We start from the raw sequence: 26,769 nt of genomic DNA on the forward strand, positions 1-26,769 counted from the left end.
AGTTTCAAATTTTGCAATTTTTTCGTGTACTAACCCCTTTGGCTTTGGAGAAGTTTTATGAAATTTTGAAAAAGATGGAAAAATAATTATACGCCGACATATTTACGAATATACGGTAACCATCATCCTAACAAGCCAAGAATCTTAAAAATCGGGCACCATTTTAAAGAGTTATGGTAGTGTTAAATTTTGCTAGTTTTTCGTGTACTAACTCCTTTGGCTTTGGAGTAATTTTATGAAATTTTGAAAAATATCGAAAACTAATTATACGCCCATATTATTTACGAATACATGGTACCCATTATCTTAACCAGCCAAGAATCTTAAAAATCGGGCACCTTTTGAAAGAGTTATGGTAGTTTCAAATTTTGCAAGTTTTTCGTGTACTAACCCCTTTGGCTTTGGAGAAGTTTTATGAAATTTTTGAAAAAGATCGAAAACTAATTATACGCCCACATATTTAAAAAAATAAGTTAACCATCTTCCTAACAAGCCAAGAATCTTAAAAATCTGGCACCAATTGAAAGATTTATGGTAGTTTTAAATTTTGCAAGTTTTTCGTGTACTAACCCCTTTGGCTTAGGAGAAGTTTTATGAAATTTTGAAAAGATCGAAAACTAATTATATGCCCTCATATTTACGAATATATGGTAACCATCATCCTAACAAGCCAAGAATCTTAAAAATCATGCACCATTTGAAAGAGTTATGGTAGTTTTAAATTTTGCATGTTTTTCGTGTACTAACCCCTTTGACTTTAGAGAAGTTTTATGAAATTTTGAAAAAAATAAAAAAAAAAAACTAATTATACGCCCACATATTTACGAATATGTGGTAACCATCATCCTAACAAGCCAAGAATCATAAAAATCGGGCACCATTTGCAAGTGTTATGATAGTTTAAAATATTGCATGTTTTTCTTGTACTAACCCCTTTGGTTTGGAGAAGTTTTATGAAATTTTGAAAAAGATCGAAAACTAATTATAGGCCCACATATTTACGAATATATGGTAACCATCGTCTTAACAAGTAAAGACACATAAAAATCGGACACCATTTGAAAGGGTTATGGTAGTTTTAAATTTTTTCATGTTTTTCGTGCACTAACCCCTTTGGCTTTGGAGAAGTTTTATGAAATTTTGAAAAAGATGGAAAACTAATTATACGCCGACATATTTACAAATATATGGTAACCATCATCCTAACAAGCAAAGAATCTTAAAAATCGGGCACCATTTGCAAATGTTATGGTAGTTTGAAATTTTACAAGTTTTTCGTATACTAACCCCTTTGGCTTTGGAGGAGTTTTATGAAATTTTAAAAATATCGAAAACTAATTATACGCCCACATATTTACGAATACATGGTAACCATCATCTTATCAAGCCAAGAATCTTATAAATCAGGCACCATTTGAAAGATTTATGGTAGTTTTAAATTTTACAAGTTTTTCGTGTACTAACCCATTTGGCTTTGGAGAAGTTTTATGAAATTTTGAAAAAGATCGAAAACTAATTATACGCCCACATATTTACAAATATATGGTAACCATCATCCTAACAAGCAAAGAATCTTAAAAATCGGGCACCATTTGCAAGTGTTATGGTAGTTTTAAATTTTACAAGTTTTTCGTGTACTAACCCCTTTGGCTTTGGAGAAGTTTTATGAAATTTTGAAAAAGATCAAAAACTAATTATACGCCCACATATTTACGAATATACGGTAACCATCATCCTAACAAGCCAAGAATTTTAAAAATCGGGCACCATTTTAAAGAGTTATGGTAGTTTTAAATTTGGCTAGTTTTTCGTGTACTAACCCCTTTGGCTTTGGAGTAATTTTATGATGTTTTGAAAAATATCGAAAACTAATTATACGCTCATATTATTTACGAATACATGGTACCCATCATCTTAACAAGCCAAGAATCTTAAAAATCGGGCACCTTTTGAAAGAGTTATGGTAGTTTCAAATTTTGCAAGTTTTTCGTGTACTAACCCCTTTGGCTTTGGAGAAGTTTTATGACATTTTGAAAAAGACCGAAAACTAATTATACGCCCACATATTTACAAAAAAAAGTTAACCATCATCCTAACAAGCCAAGAATCTTAAAAATCTGGCACCAATTGAAAGAGTCATGGTAGTTTTAAATTTTGCATGTTTTTCGTGTACTAACCCCTTTGGCTTTGGAGAAGTTTTATGAAATTTTGAAAAATATCGAAAACAAATTATACGCCCATATATTTACGAATATATGGTAACCATCATCTTAACAAGGCAAGAATCTTATAAATCAGGCACCATTTGAAAGATTTATGGTAGTTTCAAATTTTGCAAGTTTTTCGTGTACTAACCCCTTTGGCTTTGGAGAAGTTTTATGAAATTTTGAAAAAGATCGAAAACTAATTATACGCCGACATATTTACAAATATAAGTTAACCATCATCCTAACAAGTCAAGAATCTTAAAAATCTGGCACCAATTGAAAGATTTATGGTAGTTTTAAATTTTGCAAGTTTTTCGTGTACTAACCCCTTTGGCTTTAGAGAAGTTTTATGAAATTTAAAAAAGATCGAAAACTAATTATATACCCACATATTTACGAATATATGGTAACCATAATCCTAACAAGCCAATAATCTTAAAAATCTTGCACCATTTGAAAGAATTATGGTAGTTTTGCACCATTTGAAAGATTTATGTTAGTTTCACATTTTGCAAGTTTTTCGTGTACTAACCCCTTTGGCTTTGGAGAAGTTTTATGAAATCTTGAAAAGATCGAAAACTAATTATATGCCCATATATTTACGAATATATGGTAACCATCATATTAACAAGGCAAGAATCTTATAAATCAGGCACCATTTGAAAGAGTTATGGTAGTTTCAAATTTTGCAAGTTTTTCGTATACTAACCCCTTTGGCTTTGGAGATGTTTTATGAAATTTTGAAAAAGATCGAAAATGTGACGACCCGACTTTTCGGACCGTCTTACTTATCTTACTTTTTAAAACTTTTGAAAATTCTTTAGAAAACTAGGAGGAATTTTTTTTTTTTAAAACACATCATACAAAGGTGAACCAAATTTTAAAGATTTTAAAAAGAATCAAAAGCATTAAAGAAACATATAGATTGCATTACAAACACTTCATAAGAAATACTTAAGCAAAATTGAAAATACGAATTTAAAACAAAACATAAAAGCAAATATACTAAAACATAATCCTTAATCTAAATCTCAACCAAAACATAAAACTTTTTGAAACTTCGAAGTAAATGAAAATAAAAACCTTAAAAAAATATTTCTTAAAAACTCGTAGCGGAAGACTTAATTCGTGAATGGAATCCATGACCCAACCCTCTCGCTATCGACGCCGCTAGTCCGCCCTGCTCAGTTCCTTGTAAGATGTTTACCTACAACACAGACGTATATATTTTTTTTCGAAGAGATGAGCTTACGCTCAGCGAGAATAATATAAAGCTCACAAAATAAAAAGAGTAATGCAATGCATGAACCGGTTATTAGTATTTTAAAACTAAACGGTGACTTGATCTTTCTTTTCTTGATTCTATCAACTTTTAATTCGGGGTGCCCCTAGGGTAGTCATACCTATTTCAGTGATCACTTTAGAGACGAAGATATGGGGTTGCAAGGCCCACACTTCGCTCAATCTAGCTAATAAACTTATTAGGGCCTCGGCCCGAGAAATTTCCCCATTTGAGCCTCGGCCCGAGAAATTCTCCATAATACCTCCGTAGCTCGAGGCGGTATGACTCCCTTGCTTAACTTTATCTTTTCACTTTGAATCTTACGTTACATACTGATATGACATGAGCATAAATTTTTTTTTTATATATATCCTCATACAAAAACGTGACTAGGATAAAACATGTATCTCAAATCTACTTTAACATAACACCACATGGCATACAACACATAAATCACATACTACTTCAACTAGTCACGCAATCAAATAACAAATCGCATACTCAAACATATAAATATATAAACAATTCATATCATGAATAAACACTCATCAAATTTATTTTGAACTAATCTGTGTTGCAGTGAGATTATTCTCACCTGTAAATCGGAAGTTACGATCATAGATCTTTGACGGAAACAGACGCTTTAGATAACTCAGAACCTAATCGAAGGAATCGATAGTTAATTTTATGCTAATTATAACATTTAATAAACTACTAAGATTCTGGAAATTTTCTTGATTGCGGCTGAAAGAAAAAAATTACTTAAATACCCTTGGGCTCGGGAAAAAATAAAACTTTGAAAACAAATCTGGAAAAATTACTATAAGAGGTCAAAAATATTTTGAACATTTTCTCCTGAAGTGACGTGGTCGAAATTGGTTTGGAACATTAAATAAAATATTAGAGGCTTAAACCACAAAAGAGTCGCTCTTTTTTTTAGAGGACTGATTTAAAACGAGTCTGCGCACTGCTCGAAAATAAATCCGAAAATATTCTTTGTGCATCCAAAAAAATTCTAAAACTTAGATCACAAAATGATATCATATAAATGAATCTCGTATTAAAGTTTTAGATTAAAAATGAAATTTAGAGATATTTAAACCAAGAACGTTTTTGTTTTCAAAATTTGGCGGACTGGAAAAAATCAGTCTACGCACTGTTTGGATAACACTCATAAAATAATATTCATAGCTTTAAAAATTATAAAATTTAACCCACGACTGAAAAACATATGGAAGTAGACGCTGTAAAAATATTAGCTTAAAAAAACATTCATAGCTATTTTAACAAAAAAGGACTCTGTCACTGCTCAAAACTTATTTCATAACAGGAAACCTTCGGCCTATTCTTTTCTTCTCCATAAACAGTATTAAATCATAAGAACAGAGAAGAGTATGAAAGCACCAAGACCACGAAATTACCTCTCTGATTGAAGAAAAGTTCATTCCTAATACTCCTAAATAGGAGAGGTTTTGAAATCGGGTGGTTATAGTTTTGAGGGAAAGACAAAGTGGGATAGAGATGAATAGAGAGATAGATCGTGAGAGAGGCTGGAAGAAAAGAGATAGGGTGCGTTATAGGAAAAAAAAAAACAAACAAACCCTATTGTAACGTGGTTAAAGGCTTAAAGCTTCTTATTACTTCTTGTTTTTATTTAAAGAATTTTAAAATATATAATATTTATTTAGGAAACAAGATTGATACACGTACTCCTGATGATACTCTTTAATATATAAGTAAATAACAAATCACTTTTAATTTATTATTATTTCTTTCGCTCTAGGTGTCACACAGTTTTCAACTTGTTGCTATATATATGCAACAGTTGATCGTAAACCAAATATATGATTTACTATATATATAATATTACATTCTTCCGCATACCTATTATATATAAATATATAATATATATCTTTAACATCTGCTTGTATTACCATATCAAAAAGAAAATACCTATTATATTTCATTTTTATTTTATTATTTTATATATATGGGTGTGGTATAAAAATCCCACACATATAATTATACATATATATATATATATATATATATATATATATTCTTCACTCACATACATATATGTGACATAAAAAAAACATCAATATAAAAAAAAAGACTTAAATCTTAATCTATAAAATTCATAACGTTCTCTACAATGTTGAATTTCGGGGTTTCACAATCTCCCGTACTTATAAGAATTTTCGTCCCGAAAATTAACTAGAAAGTCGACAAAAAACGTAAAAACTCTTACTTGGACATAGTAAAACTCTCTAAAAAGATCGGGATATTGCGATCTCATGTCGTCTTCCCGTTCTCAAGATGGTATATATTAAAAAAAAATCATCTCCAAGATGATGAAATCTATCCTTAGCTCTGACCATAATTATTATCGGTACTTTTTTTTAAGTAGTACTATGATAATAATAAAGCATTACCGGACGGTAAAGCCGTGCATAAAATTTTTTCTAGTTTTCTCTAGACTATCGCCTAATTCCTTAGCCAACTAAAAAGAACGGAGTGTGTAGCACCAAATTCAAACAATAGAAAAGTGCCATAACGGACTCAAGGAAGCTGACCTGCTACCACATTCGAAGTGCTGGCTAGGGCATCAGTATTGGTGTATGCGGAGATGCAACCTTGAGGTGACGGTGGTGTCTGTGTTGCTGGTGGTGCTTCTAGTCGGCCCTGGAAAATCTGTGGCCCTTCAATTTCAGATTGAATGAAGTTAAGTCGCCCATTCTGATTGTAATGCTCAAAATTCTGCTTTGGACAATCTTTAAGAAAGTGTCCTGACTGACCACACTTGTAACACAGTATTCTGCCCATCTTACCTTCTCCTGGGTGCATTCTCTGACATATGTTGCACTTCGGAAATAAACCATTTTTTTGTCTTGACTTTGTAATTGGCATTACCACTATTTTCAGGATGGCTTCTCTTCTTCCCATTTTCATTCTTGAGATATTGCGTCTTGCCGACTTGGTTGTTGAAGGGAGGCTGGTCGGACTTGTTATTGTTGCATATTCCTCTATTTTGAGTCTTCTTTTCCTTCTGTGCCTTGATGTACCGGTCTCGCTCCTCCTTTACTTGAACCAAATGGTATTCAGCACGCATTGCACGTTCGAGACAGTCTGCAATAGTGGATGGTGGATGACTTCCACTATCAATGGCTAAAGCCAGTTCCGGTCGGAACATTCCCATCATTCTTCGAACTCTTTCTGACTCGGTTGGAACCAGATGAAGGCATAATCTTGCCAGCTGGTTGAACTTCCTCACAACATCAGTCACAGTCATCGTGCCTTGCTTTAACTCTGTAAACTCCTTTTGTTGAGTGTTCATCGCGCGCATGTTGAAATACTTACTGTTGAACTCCTCGATGAAGTCATCCCAAGACATAGCGCGTGTGTCTCTTCTAACTGTTATTGTCTCCCACCAGTATCGTGCATCTTTCTTCAGAACAAAAGACGCACATATGACCTTCTCAATTTCCGAGATATTCATGAAGTTGAAGATCTTCTTCATCTCTGACATCTATTCATCAGCCACTAAAGGATCAGTCGAACCTTCAAAATCTGGAGCTCTCATCCTCCTGAACATTTCGAAAAGATCTTTTGCCACAACAACTTGGCCCATCTGAGGTACGCCCTGAGGAGGTGCTAGTGGTGCTTATTGAGCCTCTTCCATATTTCCATTTACTTGGGGGAGGTGGTTCCTCAACTCTTGTATCTCCGCTTCTTGAGCTTCGATACGTTGAAGCAATGTAGTAACGAGCACCGCAAGATCTGGTTGGGCCGCTGGCTAAGGGCTGGCAGCTGGACCGTTGGGATTCTCTGCTACTCCTTGTTGTGCGGGAAACAGAGCAACATGATGAGCATCTTGCACTAGGACATCAGCGGCAACTCTGCCTCTTCCTCTATCTCGACCTTGTGGCCTACCTCTACATTGTCCACGAGCAGCTTGAACGTTTTCTATCTATTTTAAAAAAACGACTAAGATATAAACAAAAAAAGTACTAACTTACTTGAGTAGGGGGAAGCCGTACGATCGATAGCGAAGAGGGTCGTAGGTTCGTTGCTCTGATACCAACTGTGACGACCCGACTTTTCGGACCGTCTTACTTATCTTACTTTTTAAAACTTTTGAAAATTCTTTAGAAAACTAGGAGGAATTTTTTTTTTTTTAAAACACATCATACAAAGGTGAACCAAATTTTAAAGATTTTAAAAAGAATCAAAAGCATTAAAGAAACATATAGATTGCATTACAAACACTTCATAAGAAATACTTAAGCAAAATTGAAAATACGAATTTAAAACAAAACATAAAAGCAAATATACTAAAACATAATCCTTAATCTAAATCTCAACCAAAACATAAAACTTTTTGAAACTTCGAAGTAAATGAAAATAAAAACCTTAAAAAAATATTTCTTAAAAACTCGTAGCGGAAGACTTAATTCGTGAATGGAATCCATGACCCAACCCTCTCGCTATCGACGCCGCTAGTCCGCCCTGCTCAGTTCCTTGTAAGATGTTTACCTACAACACAGACGTATATATTTTTTTTCGAAGAGATGAGCTTACGCTCAGCGAGAATAATATAAAGCTCACAAAATAAAAAGAGTAATGCAATGCATGAACCGGTTATTAGTATTTTAAAACTAAACGGTGACTTGATCTTTCTTTTCTTGATTCTATCAACTTTTAATTCGGGGTGCCCCTAGGGTAGTCATACCTATTTCAGTGATCACTTTAGAGACGAAGATATGGGGTTGCAAGGCCCACACTTCGCTCAATCTAGCTAATAAACTTATTAGGGCCTCGGCCCGAGAAATTTCCCCATTTGAGCCTCGGCCCGAGAAATTCTCCATAATACCTCCGTAGCTCGAGGCGGTATGACTCCCTTGCTTAACTTTATCTTTTCACTTTGAATCTTACGTTACATACTGATATGACATGAGCATAAATTTTTTTTTTATATATATCCTCATACAAAAACGTGACTAGGATAAAACATGTATCTCAAATCTACTTTAACATAACACCACATGGCATACAACACATAAATCACATACTACTTCAACTAGTCACGCAATCAAATAACAAATCGCATACTCAAACATATAAATATATAAACAATTCATATCATGAATAAACACTCATCAAATTTATTTTGAACTAATCTGTGTTGCAGTGAGATTATTCTCACCTGTAAATCGGAAGTTACGATCATAGATCTTTGACGGAAACAGACGCTTTAGATAACTCAGAACCTAATCGAAGGAATCGATAGTTAATTTTATGCTAATTATAACATTTAATAAACTACTAAGATTCTGGAAATTTTCTTGATTGCGGCTGAAAGAAAAAAATTACTTAAATACCCTTGGGCTCGGGAAAAAATAAAACTTTGAAAACAAATCTGGAAAAATTACTATAAGAGGTCAAAAATATTTTGAACATTTTCTCCTGAAGTGACGTGGTCGAAATTGGTTTGGAACATTAAATAAAATATTAGAGGTTTAAACCACAAAAGAGTCGCTCTTTTTTTTTAGAGGACTGATTTAAAACGAGTCTGCGCACTGCTCGAAAATAAATCCGAAAATATTCTTTGTGCATCCAAAAAAATTCTAAAACTTAGATCACAAAATGATATCATATAAATGAATCTCGTATTAAAGTTTTAGATTAAAAATGAAATTTAGAGATATTTAAACCAAGAACGTTTTTGTTTTCAAAATTTGGCGGACTGGAAAAAATCAGTCTACGCACTGTTTGGATAACACTCATAAAATAATATTCATAGCTTTAAAAATTATAAAATTTAACCCACGACTGAAAAACATATGGAAGTAGACGCTGTAAAAATATTAGCTTAAAAAAACATTCATAGCTATTTTAACAAAAAAGGACTCTGTCACTGCTCAAAACTTATTTCATAACAGGAAACCTTCGGCCTATTCTTTTCTTCTCCATAAACAGTATTAAATCATAAGAACAGAGAAGAGTATGAAAGCACCAAGACCACGAAATTACCTCTCTGATTGAAGAAAAGTTCATTCCTAATACTCCTAAATAGGAGAGGTTTTGAAATCGGGTGGTTATAGTTTTGAGGGAAAGACAAAGTGGGATAGAGATGAATAGAGAGATAGATCGTGAGAGAGGCTGGAAGAAAAGAGATAGGGTGCGTTACAGGAAAAAAAAAAACAAACAAACCCTATTGTAACGTGGTTAAAGGCTTAAAGCTTCTTATTACTTCTTGTTTTTATTTAAAGAATTTTAAAATATATAATATTTATTTAGGAAACAAGATTGATACACGTACTCCTGATGATACTCTTTAATATATAAGTAAATAACAAATCACTTTTAATTTATTATTATTTCTTTCGCTCTAGGTGTCACACAGTTTTCAACTTGTTGCTATATATATGCAACAGTTGATCGTAAACCAAATATATGATTTACTATATATATAATATTACATTCTTCCGCATACCTATTATATATAAATATATAATATATATCTTTAACATCTGCTTGTATTACCATATCAAAAAGAAAATACCTATTATATTTCATTTTTATTTTATTATTTTATATATATGGGTGTGGTATAAAAATCCCACACATATAATTATACATATATATATATATATATATATATATATATATATTCTTCACTCACATACATATATGTGACATAAAAAAAACATCAATATAAAAAAAAAAGACTTAAATCTTAATCTATAAAATTCATAACGTTCTCTACAATGTTGAATTTCGGGGTTTCACAGAAAACTAATTATACGCCCACATATTTACAAAAATAAGTTAACCATCATCCTAACAAGCCAAGAATCTTAAAAATCTGGCACCAATTGAAAGATTTATGGTAGTTTTAAATTTTGCATGTTTTTCGTGTACTAACTCCTTTGGCTTTGGAGAAGTTTTATGAAATTTTGAAAAGATCGAAAACTAATTATATGCCCTCATATTTACGAATATATGGTAACCATCATCCTAACAAGCCAAGAATCTTAAAAATCATGCACCATTTGAAAGAGTTATGGTAGTTTTAAATTTTGCATGTTTTTCGTGTACTAACCCCTTTGGCTTTAGAAAAGTTTCATGAAATTTTGAAAAAGGTGGAATACTAATTATACGACCACATATATACAAAAATAAGGTAACCATCATCCTAACAAGCCAAGAATCTTAAAAATCGGGTACCATTTGAAAGAGTTATGGTAGTTTTAAATTTTGCAAGTTTTTCGTATACTAACCCCTTTGGCTTTGGAGAAATTTTATGAAATTTTGAAAAATATCGAAAACTAATTATACGCCCATATTATTTACGAATACATGGTAACCAATATCTTATCAAGCCAAGAATATTAAAAATCAGGGACCATTTGAAAGGGTTATGGTAGTTTTAAATTTTGCAAGTTTTTCGTGTACTAACCCCTTTGGCTTTGGATTAATTTTATGAAATTTTGAAAAATATCGAAAACTAATTATACGCCCATATTATTTACGAATACATGGTAACCATCATCTTAACAAGCCAAGAATCTTAAAAATCGGGCACCTTTTGAAAGAGTTATCGTAGTTTAAAATTTTGCAAGTTTTTCGTGTACTAACCCCTTTAGGTTTGGAGAAGTTTTATGAAATTTTGAAAACAATGTAAAACTAATTATACGCCCACATATTTACGAATATATGGTAACCATCATCCTAACAAGCCAAGAATCTTAAAAATCGGGCACCATTTGAAAGAGTTATGGTAGTTTTAAATTTTGCAAGTTTTTTGTGTACAAACCCCTTTGGCTTTGGAGAAGTTTTATGAAATTTTGAAAAAGATGGAAAACCAATTATACGCCCACATATTTACGAATATATGTTAACCATCATCCTAACAAGCCAAGAATCTTAAAAATCGGGCACCATTTGAAAGAGTTATGGTAGTTTTAAATTTTGCAAGTTTTTCGTGTACTAACCCCTTTGGCTTTGGAGAAGTTTTATGAAATTTAGAAAAAAATCGAAAACTAATTATACGCCCACATATTTACGAATATATGGTAACCATCATCCTAACAAGCTCAGAATCTTAAAAATCGGGCACTATTTGCAAGTGTTATGGTAGTTTAAAATATTGCATGTTTTTCGTGAACTAACCCCTTTGGCTTTGGAGAGGTTTTATGAAAATTTTGAAAAAGATGGAAAACTAATTATACGCCCACATATTTACGAATATATGGTAACCATCATCCTAACAAGCCAATAATCTTAAAAATCGGGCACCATTTGAAAGAGTTATGGTAGTTTTAAATTTTGCAAGTTTTTCGTGTACTAACCCCTTTGGCTTTGGAGAAAGTTTATGAAATTTTGAAAAATATCGAAAACTAATTATACGCCCATATCATTTACGAATACATGGTAATCATCATCTTATCAGGCCAAGAATCTTAAAAATCGGGGATCATTTGAAAGGGTTATGGTAGTTTCAAATTTTGCTAGTTTTTCGTGTACTAACCCATTTGGCTTTGGAGAGGTTTTATGAACTTTTGATAAATATCGAAAACTAATTATACAACCACATATTTACGAATATATGGTAACCATCATCCTAACAAGCCTACAATCTTAAAAATCGGGCACCATTTGCAAGTGTTATGGTAGTTTCAAATATTGCATGTTTTTCGTGTACTAACCGCTTTGGCTTTGGAGAAGTTTTATGAAATTTTGAAAAAAATCGAAAACTATTTATACGCCCACATATTTACGAATATATGGTAACCATCATCCTAACAAGCCAAGAATCTTTAAAATCGGGCACCATTTGAAAGAGTTATGGTAGTTTTACATTTTGCAAGTTTTTCGTGTACTAACCCCTTTGGCTTTAAAGAAGTTTTATGAAATTTTGAAAAAAATAGAAAACTAATTATACGCCCACATATTTACGAATATATGGTAACCATCACCCTAACAAGCCAAGAATCTTAAAAATCGGGCACCATTTGTAATTGTTATGGTAGTTTAAAATATTGCATGTTTTTCGTGTACTAACTCATTTGGCTTTTGAGAAGTTTTATGAAATTTTAAAATCGATCGAAAACTAATTATACGCCCACATATTTACGAATATATGGTAACCATCATCTTAACAAGCCAAGATTCTTATAAATCAGGCACCATTTGAAAGATTTATGGTAGTTTAAAATTTTTCAAGTTTTTCGTGTACTAACCCCTTTGGCTTTGGAGAAGTTTTATGAAATTTTGAAAGAGATGGAAAACTAATTATACGCCAACATATTTACGAATATATGGTAACCATCATCCTAACAAGCCAAGAATCTTAAAAATCAGGCACCATTTGAAAGATTTATGATAGTTTCAAATTTTGGAAGTTTTTCGTGTACTAACCACTTTGCCTTTGGATTAGTTTTATGAAATCTTGAAAAGATCGAAAACTAATTACATGCCCACATATTTACGAATATATGGTAACCATAATCCTAACAAGCCAAGATTCTTAAAAATCGTGCACCATTTGAAAGAGTTATGGTAGTTTTAAATTTTGTAAGTTTTTCGTGTACTAACCCCTTTGGCTTTGGAGAAGTTTTATGAAATTTTTAAAAAGATGAAAAACTAATTATACGCCAACATATTTACGAATATATGGTAACCATCATCCTAACAAGCCAAGAATCTTAAAAATCGGGCATCATTTGAAATAGTTACGGTAGTTTTATATTTTGCAAGTTTTTCGTGTACTAACCCATTTGGCTTTGGAGAATTAAGTTTTATGAAATTTTGAAAAAAATCGAAAACTAATTATACGCCCACATATTTACGAATATATGGTAACCATCATCTTAACAAGGCAAGAATCTTATAAATCAGGCACCATTTGAAAGAGTTATGGTAGTTTTAAATTTTGCATGTTTTTCGTGTACTAACCCCTTTGGCTTTGGAGAAGTTTTATGAAATTTTGAAAAAAATCGAAAACTAATTATACGCCCACATATTTACGAATATATGGTAACCATCATCCTAACAAGCCAAGAATCTTAAAAATCGGGCACCATTTGAAAGAGTTATGGTAGTTTTAAATTTTGCAAGTTTTTCGTGTACTAACCCCTTTGGCTTTGGAGAAGTTTTATGAAATTTTGAAAAATATCGAAAACTAATTATACGCCCATATTATTTACGAATACATGGTAACCATAATCTTAACAAGCCAAGAATCTTAAAAATCGGGCACCTTTTGAAAGAGTTATCGTAGTTAAAATTTTTCAAGTTTTTCGTGTACTAACCCATTTGGCTTTTGAGAAGTTTTATGAAATTTTGAAATAGATCGAAAACTAATTATACGCCCACATATTTACAAATATATGGTAACCATCATCTTAACAAGCCAAGAATCTTATAAATCAGGCACCATTTGAAAGATTTATGGTAGTTTCAAATTTGTCAAGTTTTTCGTGAACTAACCCCTTTGGCTTCGGAGAAGTTTTATGAAATTTTGAAGAGATCGAAAACTAATTATATGCCCACATATTTACGAATATATGGTAACCATCATCCTAACAAGCCAAGAATCTTAAAAATCGTGCACCATTTGAAAGAGTTATGGTAGTTTAAAATATTGCATGTTTTTCGTGTACTAACCCATTTGGCTTTGGAGAAGTTTTATGAAATTTTGAAAAAGATAGAAAACTAATTATACGCCAATATATTTACGAATATATGGTAACCATCATCCTAACAAGCCAAGAATCTTATAAATCAGGCACCATTTGAAAGATTTATGATAGTTTCAAATTTTGCAAGTTTTTCGTGTACTAACCCCTTTGGCTTTGGAGAAGTTTTATGAAATTTTGAAAAAAATCGAAAACTAATTATACGCCCACATATTTACGAATATATGGTAACCATCATCCTAACAAGCCAAGAATCTTAAAAATCGGGCACCATTTGTAATTGTTATGGTAGTTTAAAATATTGCATGTTTTTCGTGTACTAACCCATTTGGCTTTTGAGAAGTTTTATGAAATTTTGAAATAGATCGAAAACTAATTATACGCCCACATATTTACGAATATATGGTAACCATAATCTTAACAAGCCAAGAATCTTATAAATCAGGCACCATTTGAAAGATTTATGGTAGTTTCAAATTTTTCAAGTTTTTCGTGAACTAACCCCTTTGGCTTTGGAGAAGTTTTATGAAATTTTGAAAAGATCGAAAACTAATTATATGCCCACATATTTACGAATATATGGTAACCATCATCCTAACAAGCCAAGAATCTTAAAAATCGTGCACCATTTGAAAGAGTTATGGTAGTTTTAAATTTTGCATGTTTTTCGTGTACTAACTCCTTTGGCTTTGGAGAAGTTTTATGAAATTTTGAAAAAAATCGAAAACTAATTATACGCCCACATATTTACGAATATATGGTAACCATCATCCTAACAAGCCAAGAATCTTAAAAATCGGGCACCATTTGAAAGAGTTATGGTAATTTTAAATTTTGCAAGTTGTTCGTGTACTAACCCCCTTTGGCTTTGGAGAAGTTTTATGAAATTTTGAAAAAAATCGAAAACTAATTATACGCCCACATATTTACGAATATATGGTAACCATCATCCTAACATGCCAAGAATCTTAAAAATCGGGCACCATTTGTAATTGTTATGGTAGTTTAAAATATTGCATGTTTTTCGTGTACTAACCCATTTGGCTTTTGAGAAGTTTTATGAAATTTTGAAATAGATCGAAAACTAATTATACGCCCACATATTTACGAATATATGGTAACCATCATCTTAACAAGCCAAGAATCTTATAAATCAGGCACCATTTGAAAGATTTATGGTAGTTTCAAATTTTTCAAGTTTTTCGTGAACTAACCCCTTTGGCTTTGGAGAAGTTTTATGAAATTTTGAAAAGATCGAAAACTAATTATATGCTCACATATTTACGAATATATGGTAACCATCATCCTAACAAGCCAAGAATCTTAAAAATCGTGCACCATTTGAAAGAGTTATGGTAGTTTTAAATTTTGCAAGTTTTTCGTGTACTAACCCCTTTGGCTTTGGAGAAGTTTTATGAAATTTTGAAAAAGATGTAAAACTAATTATACGCCAATATATTTACGAATATATGGTAACCATCATCCTAACAAGCCAAGAATCTTATAAATCAGGCACCATTTGAAAGATTTATGATAGTTTTAAATTTTGCAAGTTTTTCGTGTACTAACCCCTTTGGCTTTGGAGAAGTTTTATGAAATTTTGAAAAAAATCGAAAACTAATTATACGCCCACATATTTACGAATATATGGTAACCATCATCCTAACAAGCCAAGAATCTTAAAAATCGGGCACCATTTGTAATTGTTATGGTAGTTTAAAATATTGCATGTTTTTCGTGTACTAACCCCTTTGGCTTTTGAGAAGTTTTATGAAATTTTGAAATAGATCGAAAACTAATTATACGCCCATATATTTACGAATATATGGTAACCATCATCTTAACAAGCCAATAATCTTATAAATCAGGCACCAGTCGAGCTGATCAGTTCGACCTCGCCAGTCGAGCTGATCAGTTCGACCTCTCCAGTCGAGCTGATCCAGTTCGACCTCTAGTACGTTGGTCTCGCCCTTGTCGAGCTGAATGACTTCGTCAATACGTCCAGCTCGACCTCGCCTCGTCGAGCTGATCAGTTCGACCTTGCCTGTCGAGCTGATCCAGTTCGACCTTGCCAGTCGAGCTGATCAGTTCGACCTTGCCAGTCGAGCTGATCAGTTCGACCTTGCCAGTCGAGCTGATCAGTTCGACCTTGCCAGTCGAGCTGATCAGTTCGACCTTGCCAGTCGAGCTGATCAGTTCGACCTCTCCAGTCGAGCTGATTCAGTTCGACCTCCTCCGCCGTCTCCGGCTGATCTGCATCATCGGCGACAACTTCTTCGGCTGGACGGCCCCCGTGGCCCGCGATCTCGGCGTCTTCCTCGTCATCTTGGCACGTTGAAGGTAAAAAAAAAAGCTCAGATTTGGTTGTGGAGTGGCTGGAGAGAGAGAGAGAGAGAGAGAGAGAGAGAGAATGTGATACTAGGAATTCAAAATCTGATACCCAACTACTGCAAAATATGTACTTAACACGCACAAAAAAGGAAAAAAAAAAATACGATAATTAAAAAACTGTCTTAATTATTGAAGGACAAAAAAGTAAAATATTAATACGTTTGGCTATTTCACAAAAAATGTCAAAAGTAGATCTCAACCCTATAACGTTTTAGGGTTACAAAACGGCCACCTCACCCCCACTCTTTTTCTTCCTTATCTTCTCTTCTCCTTCTTCTTCAATCGCGCGAGCCACCTGCAAAGAGTAACAAAGAAAAAAAAAAAAAAAAATTAATTAATCTCCTCCAAGCTAGCTCTCTCGGCCGATCAACCCCAGCACCACCCTTGCATCTCTCTTCTTCCTTTCTCCTCGTCGAGCGTCATCATCCTCCAGCCGAGCTCTCCACCGCGCGCGCGCCACCAAGAGGAAGAGCGAGACCGCCGTGGACCACCGGGACGTCGGAGCAAGGGGAGATCACCGGGAAGAGGACGAGGAAGCAGTGGGTGAATGATATTTCGCTGATTCGGTGAGAAATTTCATCTCCTTGGATCGATTGAAATCTAGGGTTCATAGCTTGATTTTGGGGTTTTGATTTTCGAGTGAAATATGAGATTTTGGCTTGGTTGTGATGTTCATTGAGCTTGATTATTGATGTTTATGAGATGAAATTAAGGATTGAAAACGAATTTCTTGGTTTTGGATTGATTTTGGCCGAATTTCACATTTTAGGGTTCATGAGTATAATTGATTTGGGGGTTTTTGATCCGATCTAAAATCAGTGGAATTGATGGGTTTTTTTGTTGTTGTTGGACTTGATTAATGATGTTCCTAGCTCGGATTTGTGTAATTGAGTCGATTTTGAATGATTTGAGAAGTTTGAGCTCGCTGTGAACAGCCTCTGATATTGACGTGGACAGTTCGGTACCGATTTATTTTGGATTTGTTGATATTTTTCCTGGATAATAGACGTTATGAGGGTTCTAAAATGACCAAGAACGTGTAAATCCGTTGAGAATTGAGTGAGTTATGAATTTTTGAAAACATGGTTTTGAAGCTGGAAATTATGAACGTGTGTTTGAATTTTGAGAACTTGGATTTGAAATTGGTTGAGATTTGGGTTAATGTGGTTCATTGTCAAAAAAATTTTAACAGTCAAGATTAAATTTTTTTACGATTATTATAAGAAATTTATCACTTTTAAAAAAATTAATATTGGGATAAAAAAGTTTGAAACCAAATTACTGCACTTTTTTTTTACTATTTTACTAAATTAAGATAAACTTGACTATTTTGTAAATCAAAATACTTGAAACAAATGAGTGATCAAAATGCCACAATCACAAAAGTTTTGTGAAAAAGAAAAAAAAAAACTAAAACGACCCTTAACTTGTAAACGACACATAACCAGTAAATGACAATACAGAAAACAAAACTATAGTAGTCGTCTTTGGAAAGCAGACTCACACGGGAGTGATAGAGCAAAGGAAAGAGACTCGAAATCCTCTTTTTAGGGTTTCGCTACTCTCTCAATATCTTAACCTTTTTGGCCTCCCTGACCTCGATCCTCCGTTAAAGCCAGCCCCGAGCTCCGACAATGACGACCGTCGTACCCACATCCGAAGAAGACCCCGCGCTCGCCGTCGTCCGATTCGTCTCAGAGCTTGCCTGGTCCGATGCCGGTTCCGAGGTAAATCTCCGCTCCTTTCTGCGTTCTTCTTCGTTAAACCCTAAGTTTAATATCTGGTCTCGAGCTTGATATTTCAAACGCCTTTATGTGTGGCGAATATGTCTCTGATGCTGAAGACATGTTTTTGTTCGAGCTTTGGTTTGGTCTTTTAAGTATGGATTTCAATTTCCCGATGTGGGTATTTCATTCGTTTGGTTTGGTTTGGTTTTTTTTTTTTTTTTTTTTTTTTTTTCTCATTGTATGATCTAGTTTCTATAACTTATGTATAGTTTGGATGTATTAGTGAACGTAGAGATCTTTTATTTATTTACTTTGGAAATATAACTATAGTTAGTCTATAATTGGGAAGGTAAGGACGATAAATCTGGTCTCACAGTTGTTCTCAAGTTTGGAGGTTGGTTCAATTTGTCTGAGCCTCTTTACTGGCTTTGAATTCAGGTCGCCGAGCCACAGGTTACGAGACTCTGCGTTGAAGCCCAAGAATGCATGGTGATGGGAAGGTGGTTGGATTTGGTCTCTTTGATGCTCACTTCTGCGGAAGTTGTATTCTCAAAAGTCTCCGAGAAAGGTACACTATATATTGCGTTTTTTTCTCCGATTGAATTGGTCACGAGAGTTGTTGTTTATGTTGATTTATGTTCATAGAAATTGATGTTTTCTTTTTGTTTGTTTTGAATGTCTTTGCTTAAGATCTTGAGTGCATCTTCACTGTCATTTGCAATGTTGTTACCAAGTCTGAAAGTCCTGATGAGGTTCTCGAGATGGCAACCCAGATAGCGACAAAGATAACTCAACAGCCAAATGACAAGCCTGCTTTGCGTCTAAAGATGTAATATTCATTGTTTGGTTGCGGTTTTAGCGTTGGAGATTGTTGGAAATTTTCTCATTCTCGTTCTATGATGTTACAGAATGTTCAACCTTTACAATCTACTAGATCACCCGTACGCTCGGTTCTGTGTTTACTTGAAGGCTTTGATGCTGGCAATTGATGGAAAGGTCACTGAGAGCGTGATCCATTCATTTAAACAAATCGACACTTTAGTGAAGGAATGGAATATTGAGCTCGTGGATCAGAGGAAGCTGTTTCTAACCATCTCCAATGTTTTGAAGGAAAATAAAAGGCATCGTTATTAGAGTTTCTTATAAAGGAATCGGGAGTTTAGTTTATTGTTTTGACTTTTGCGCATATGTTATAATTAATGTTTGTTGTGCTTTGTGATTTCAGTGCAGCGAAGGAGTCTTTCAGATTCCAGACCAAGTACTTGGAAACCTTTTCAGTTGAAGATGCAAACACTCTCAACGAGGCCAAGGAAGAAGCTGTTAACACAATCATTGACTTTGTGAAGGCCTCAGATATGTTTCAGGTATCACACGTCCCTAAAGAATCTTTACATTTTGACATGCCTCCATCGTATGTTATGTTCACTAACATATAATGTAAAAGAAAGGAATAAAAAAAGAGCTAGCCTTGTTGATGATACATTCCTTTGTCTCTGTGATGCTTTTTATTGCCTTTGTTGAGCGAAATTTCTGGTATAAAAAAACACACTCGCAGGCTTAAACCCTTAACATTGTTTTGTAGAAATTAGTTGAAATATAGTCAGAAGTTTGAGCCTGAAATTTGTTTCTTTAATTTTTCTTGGCATAAACTTTGTCAGTATGCTTTCGAAAGCAATTCCATTGTGTGTTCATATTGAATTTCCAAAGAAACTTTTGCTAAGTGTTTACTAGGAACTAATCTGTTTTACTTTATTGCTCGTAGAGTGATTTGCTAGATTTGCCTGCTGTCGGCCAACTGGAGAAGGATGCCAAGCATGCGTTGGTATTCCAGCTTCTAAGGATCTTTCTCACACAGAGGCTGGATTCTTACTTGGAATTTCAGGCTGCAAATTCCGCTTTGCTGAATGGCTATGGTATATGGTGTTGGATCAGGGATATAGGTTTCATATTTTTAGTGTGAACTCTAATCCTGGATTTGAATTTACTTTCTGAAATCGTGTAGGTCTTGTCCATGAAGACTGTGTAACAAAGATGAGAATGATGTCATTGATGGATCTTGGCTCGGACGAAAGTGGTCAAATTCCATATGGTCTTATTAGAGACACACTTCGAGTTAGTCTACTTTACCCTTTTCCCGACCAATGTGTTTGTATCGATGTATTGGCTAATCACACATGGGCTTATTCAGATTAACGACGACGAGGTGGAATTGTGGGTTGTCAAGGCAATAGCAGCTAAGTTATTGGACTGTAAGATGGACCAGATGAATACAGTAGTTTCCGTTAGGTAAGTCGCTGTGTATGTGTGTGCAAGTTTTTTAATTTTATATTTTTCTAATATACTAATAATTAGCCTTTAACGCACAGTCGTTGCACGGAGCGCGTGTTTGGTCATCATCAGTGGCAATCACTTAGAACAAAGCTAGCAGCTTGGAGGGTATATATATATATATCTAATCATAATAAAGCCAAAAAGCATTCCAAGTTTTTCTTTGAAATGGTCTGTTTGAACTGTTGAGGTTTATGGTTTTTTTTTCTTCTTCCAGAGTAATGTTGAAGGTGTCATCAACACCATTCAAGCCAACAAGGTCACCGAAGATGGTACTCAAGTAGCGATGCAAGGCTTAGCGATCCGTTAAGAGAGCCGTTTTTTTTTTTTAAAATCTCCTACAATTAATTTATGGTGTTATTAGACTGCGTTGTCTAGATATTTTAGGCCACCAGACTGATGGGAACCTGAGCTTCTATTTAATTTATTCCAAATGTTTCAGCTTGAACTTTCAAGACTTACAATCCAAATGTAGCAAATTTTGATAGGATGTCTGACTCTTTTTATTTTGTATTCGTTTCATTTTGACTCTTTCTCATGTGATTTATTACACTTTTTTAATACCCTGTTAGAATTTAATACTTTTGATGATCACGACAACATGATTTAACTTTTCACCTGTTTTTAAAAATTGTGCAACGGGCCAAAATGTCGGGAAAAAATTAGAACAGCTGGAAATATGTAACTGATACCATGCCCATTTGTTAGCAATATTACATAAATAATATTGATATAGGCGAATAAAGACAAATTGCTTGTTAGGAAAATACACGTAAATAAATTACAAAAAACCCGGTTACACCTTTGTACAAAGAATCGGAGAAAACAAAAACAGATCGGAAAAGTCGAGGCCCGTTGGACGGTTTCCTTGAAGCTTTTTATCGCCCTCCCACGGGTGCTGGAATTCGTGAGCGAAAGCCTCCCAGGATACAACGACTTCAGAGACAAGTTGAGCACCAAGGTCACGGGCGGCGGGGGACGACCGGGCTGAGCCGAGGTGGTCACGGGCGGCGGGGGACGACCTGCAGGTCGGAGAAAGACAGAAATAAGAGAGAGAGAGAGAGAGAGAGAGAGAGAGAGAGAGAGAGAGAGAGAGAGAGACGTACGTCACGGTGCCGGGGAGGTCACGGCGGCAAAGAGGCGCACGGGCGGCGGGGGACGACCTGCAAGTCGGAGAGACAGAGAATAAGAGAGAGAGAGAGATAGATAGATATATATATATATATATATAGAGAGAGAGAGAGAGAGAGAGAGAGAGAGACGTACCTTGGAGGAGGACGACGAAGGGGTCACGATGGCGGGGAGGTCACGGCGGCGGGGGAGGTCACGGCGGAGGAAGAAGAACGAGCGTTGGAGAGAGAGAGAGAGAGTTAGAGAGAGAGAGAGGCGGTTTGGGCGAGGAAGAAGACGCTCGGGTATTTAAAATACCCAAAACTATTAGGTGCGACACTGTCGCACCTAATAGTCATAAGTGTCGCACCCAATGTGAAATTCCAGAACCAAAAATATTCGGGGGGAATTTCTGACCGTTTAAATTTTTAAACCCATTAGGTGCGACAAATGTCGCATCTAATGGTATTAGGTGCGACAAATGTCGCACCCAATAGTTTCAGGTGCGACATTATCATATTGGGTGCGACAAAGTCGCACCGGATAGCACTAATCATCAGCGAAATTTTTAGTCGCTTGGAGGATTATCTGGTGCGACATGTCGCACCTAATATGTGATTAGGTGCGACATTTAGGTGCGCCATGTCGTACCTAATACCCTTCCGCACCTAATATGTTAATTTGTAGTAGTGAGTGCGGATGAAACATTCAGCAAGTCCATTTTGTTGTGGAGTGTGAACTGTAGTGTGGTGTCTCTGAAATCCCTCTCGAGTGCAGAACTGGTTGTACTCCTCTGAAAAATACTCAAGTCTATTATTTGTCATTATCCTCTTAACCTTCTTCGCAGTTTGTTTCTCAAGTATGGCTTTCCAAGGTTTCAAGGGCTTGATTCTTCTGTTTTTGGGCTTTCGTTCTTTCAACCAAGAGCTGGAAAACAAAGAAACACACACTATCGATGATCAAGACCAACAAGACACAGTCCAAAAGAAAGAGGAAGATCACTCCCAACAACATTAACCTCTAACAAAAAGCCAAAAATTTGAGTAAAACATGTCTTCTTAAGTTACTTTTAAACTTTTTGGTTTGTTAATTTTTCTTTCCTTCTATTTGTCTATCAAGACACCAAACTTTTGCCTTTTTATTTACTTATGTCATTTTTTTTAAGTATGTCATTGACTATATATTTCCTTGAAATATTTGCACTTACTATGAGAGTCTCTAAAAAATTAAACTCCCTAAGTATTATGTATGGTTGAAATATTTTATATCTTAATATTCATTTCTAACCTCATGCTTTGAAGAATTACTTCATAAATTAAATCATACATATTTTAATTATTTACTTATTACAACTACAAATACCACGTGCGAAGCACGTGTTTCAGACTAGTATATATATATATATATATATATATATATATATAATAGAACTGATAAATCAGGATTAAAAGTACTCGTTTAGCTTCAAACATGGGTTTGGGAGACTCAGATTCTCTTCAGAGGTATTGCCGGTTTCATCTTCTTCATATTTCTTTGATCCGACTATCTCACTCTGTCTGTATTCTTCCTCGGGAAACTCTCCTCAGTTTCACTGAGAATCGTCGCATCGCATGTTGCTATCAAAGTAAATTCTTGATTTTTTGTCTTTTTTTGCTCAAAATTTGAGGAACAAATTTCTTGGATATTGATTTGAAATTTGGAGCTTTTCTTCTAGAGTTTGAGCGAAATTTGGGATTTTATTTTCCATTCACATAGGCCAGAAGTGTATTGATGTAAAAGTTTGATAATTTTTCCCTTTTCACGTGTACGGAAGAAGTAACACGGGTGTGAAATTAGTTTCGTTTTCGCTCACACAATCTGGTTCATGTCTATGAGGTCGCAGGCTAGGTGACTCAAAGTTTCCTTAGCTTCTAGAACTTTATGTTTACAAAAGTCGGAATACTCTCGAGAGTTAATTTCGTAGCATCTATTAGGCTAATGTTAATTTGTGACGTCATTTAACCAAATAGGAAATCAACACGTCATTTCTTAGCATCACTATTTTCTATTAGTCGGAGATTCGTTTCGGGAACTTCTATATATATAATAATTTTAGAAGACTTCTCTATATATAATAAATGGAAAATTGCCAAAAGTAGGACTAAATTAAGGCAAAATTCCATTTTCCTATTTTTTTCAAAAATTTACCAAATTAGGACCGGTCAAACAAAAGTCAAATGAGAGATACACAAAAATCTACCTATTATACCATCATACTAATTACCAACTTACAATCTTACCCAATAAAATCTCTTATTTTTTCTCTTTCTTTCTATTTTCCCGCTCATCCCATCGAAAAAACGAATTTTTTTTTTTTTATTAGTCCTAGTTTGGTAAATTTTTGAAAAAAATAGGAAAATGGAATTTTGCCTTAATTTAGTCCTAGTTAAAGAAATGTCCCTAAATGAATATAAATCTGCCGAAGTTCTGAAGGATAAGAGTATACAATAGCAACTTTCGTGGGTCTTTAAACTTGAATTTGGCCCAAGCCCATAGCCCAAGCCCATAGCCCATAGCCCATAGCCCATTCATAAAAACAAACCCACGACTCTATATAAAGGAAGCTCTCGAAGGTATTTGTCCTGTTCTTATAATCTTCTGTGCAAAACTAAAGTTTCCAGTTTCCAGTTTCCAATTTCCAAAGAACAAACGTTTTGGGATTGCTAGGGTTTGGTTTTCAGAGCTTTTCTTGTACCTAATTGCTTTTCTTTTTTTAGTTGGAACCGCCTGGCACCGTTCGACTCTGCTAAAATCGGAAAGCAGAATTCAAGGTATTTCTTGTTCTCTAATCTTAAATCCCTTATGAAATTCAATTTCTTCGTCTTTTTGGCTTTCATATTCTGAGATGCGAAGAAAGAGCAAAACAAATTCCGACTCTAATGAATGTGTGTACTGATTCGGTGCTTTGTGTGTGTTTCTTTCTTGTTATTCGCCTAAATATTTCCTGTTATAGTTTGAAGCACCAAAACAAAGCTATGGCTCCGGTGAAGTCTATAGCTAAGAGAGTCAAAGCACGGAAAGCTGAGTCACGCGAAAAGGCCATTGATGTTTTAATAGTACAGAAATCTCCCACCATTATTAGGCGAACACGCTTGAACAAGAAAGTCGTTGCTGATTCTGAATCAGCTGCGGCTAAGAAAGTCATACCACGGAAAGCTGAGACCCTGGAATACGTTGACAATTGTGCTGCCGATGAGGTATACAATCTCTCTCTCTCTCTCTGCATATATATATATATAGATATATGATCCATTAATCAATGAGTTGTTTTAAATCAGGGCTTTCGTGTTCTTGAATGCCGTAGTAGGATTATGCTCGGCTGCTTCTGTTCACACCCTATAACAGAGACAGTACAAAAAAAAGCGGAGCTCGCCTTCCAATTTCACAGCAAAAACAAACAGGTCCTTTTGTTTGCCCACCACATATATACCTATATATATTATTTATCTATGTTTTATTATATATATATATATATATATATATATATATATATATATATATATATGTGTGTGTGTGTGTATTTCAGGGTAAAGCTGTGGTGGGGGTGAAGAAGATTGTGAGAGTGACTTATCAGGCCCTAACTTTCTACTTGACAATGGAAGGCACGGATGGAAAATTTTACGAAGCCATCGTGGAATACCTGGGTTATACTAATATGGTTGTAAAAATGTTTAGGCCTGCAAAGTTTTATCCTAGTCTTCCCTAATCACGTCTAATCTTGATGCGATTCACTCGAATTTACGAGAAAGAGAATTCTGTAATTCCAGATTCTTCTCTAATGGTTTGATACAAGTTAATTCGCTATCTCAATTAGCAAAAGAGTTAAGCCCTCTAGGTGAATCTAAACTATAATCTAAAGCTTCAAAATTAATAACCCAACGGCTTGTGAACAAGAACCACTGAATATGGGTCTTATTCGATGTCCAAAGACTGTCCACAAGAAAACCTCTGAACAACAAAGCGTTGTCAATATGACCATTCACTACTACAACATCCTCTCCGAGCTTAGAGAGCACCGATCAAGTCGAAGCCAGAATCAGAGACTTCGAGCTTAGTGTTTACTTTCTAATTTATGTAATGTACTTATATCTAATTATTTTGTATGAGAACTGAAGAGAGAAAGGTTTTGACATTTTGGTCCAGACTCTAAATTAATTTTTATAGCAATACTATTCTTAAGCTATTGATTTTCTTGATTTATAGATATACTAGTTGGAAACACATGCGAAGCACGTGGTGTTTGTACTTGTAATAAACAAATAAAATCCAAGTTGAATTGATCAATCTATTTTACACTGCTCATATTTACCAGCTCTCTAAACACCAACAATGGCACGAGATGAGAGGTAATTAAAAAGAATTAAAAGCAATGATGCACAACAGTAGAAAAATGTTCCCAAAAAACTCAAAACCTCATTTCAGGCCAACAAACACTACTAATTGTTATGCCGTCTTTTTCTTATGGTAAAAAAACGACGCCCCAATCGCAAAAAACGACGTTAAGATATAAAAGGACAGTTTAGTCAAACACACATGACTAAAAAAAAACCGAGCTTCAACCAAGCACCAACCGAGCTTCAACCAAGCACCAACCGAGCTTCAACCAAGCATCAACCAAGTTTCAAGCAAGCATCAACTAAGCTTCAACCAGGCATCAACCAAGCAAGCATCAACCAAGCTTCAACCAAGCACCAACCAAGCAAGCATCAACCAAGCTTCAACCAAGCACCAACCAAGCATCAACCAAGCGCCAACCAAGCATCAACCAAGCATCAAGCACCGGTTTCTTTTCCTATAAATAATTCGCTCATTCTCAACTCAAAGAAAAAAAGAAGAGAGAATCCCCCGAACTCAAAAACTCTCTAAACCCCAGAGACTCTCAATCCCAGAATTCACTCAGCCAAATACTCTCTCAACTCAAGAGGACTCCAAACTCAGAACTCCAGCCGAGCTAAAGGGGGAAAAGGTCCAGGATTCACTCC

At 34.8% G+C, this 26,769-nt stretch overlaps 1 protein-coding gene and 1 long non-coding RNA gene across 2 annotated transcripts; both read left to right on the plus strand.

Moving 5' to 3' along the window:
- The first annotated feature begins 16,828 nt into the window (after window positions 1-16,828).
- Window positions 16,829-21,238, plus strand: LOC149386860 (uncharacterized). The gene is made up of 11 exons (XM_089625877.1): window positions 16,829-17,149; window positions 18,047-18,310; window positions 18,749-18,878; window positions 19,001-19,139; window positions 19,219-19,431; window positions 19,536-19,674; window positions 20,073-20,223; window positions 20,313-20,422; window positions 20,499-20,596; window positions 20,677-20,746; window positions 20,856-21,238. Exons 2-11 carry the CDS (start codon window positions 18,218-18,220, stop codon window positions 20,946-20,948), a joined length of 1,236 nt encoding a protein of 411 aa, XP_089482003.1. The 5' UTR covers window positions 16,829-17,149; window positions 18,047-18,217; the 3' UTR covers window positions 20,949-21,238.
- A 3,167-nt stretch (window positions 21,239-24,405) lies between these two features.
- On the plus strand, window positions 24,406-25,898 carry LOC149386861 (uncharacterized). The gene is made up of 4 exons (XR_016301456.1): window positions 24,406-24,558; window positions 24,741-24,984; window positions 25,066-25,188; window positions 25,314-25,898. It is a non-coding gene; the product is annotated as an uncharacterized LOC149386861 (long non-coding RNA).
- Window positions 25,899-26,769: the final 871 nt, after the last annotated feature.

The sequence above is a fragment of the Urtica dioica genome, chromosome 9 (genome assembly GCF_054948205.1).
Source record: "Urtica dioica subsp. dioica isolate 48M chromosome 9, U.dioica_male_clone48M_v1_H2, whole genome shotgun sequence".
Classification (NCBI taxonomy): Eukaryota; Viridiplantae; Streptophyta; class Magnoliopsida; order Rosales; family Urticaceae; genus Urtica; species Urtica dioica.

Bases quoted from the DNA above. Each gene is read 5' to 3' on its own strand.
- LOC149386860 (XM_089625877.1), top strand. From the start codon at position 18,218: ATGACGACCGTCGTACCCACATCCGAAGAAGACCCCGCGCTCGCCGTC. The intron at 18,311-18,748 runs GTAAATCTCCGC...CTTTGAATTCAG, and splicing joins GGTCCGATGCCGGTTCCGAG to GTCGCCGAGCCACAGGTTAC. The intron at 20,224-20,312 runs GTATATGGTGTT...GAAATCGTGTAG, and splicing joins CGCTTTGCTGAATGGCTATG to GTCTTGTCCATGAAGACTGT.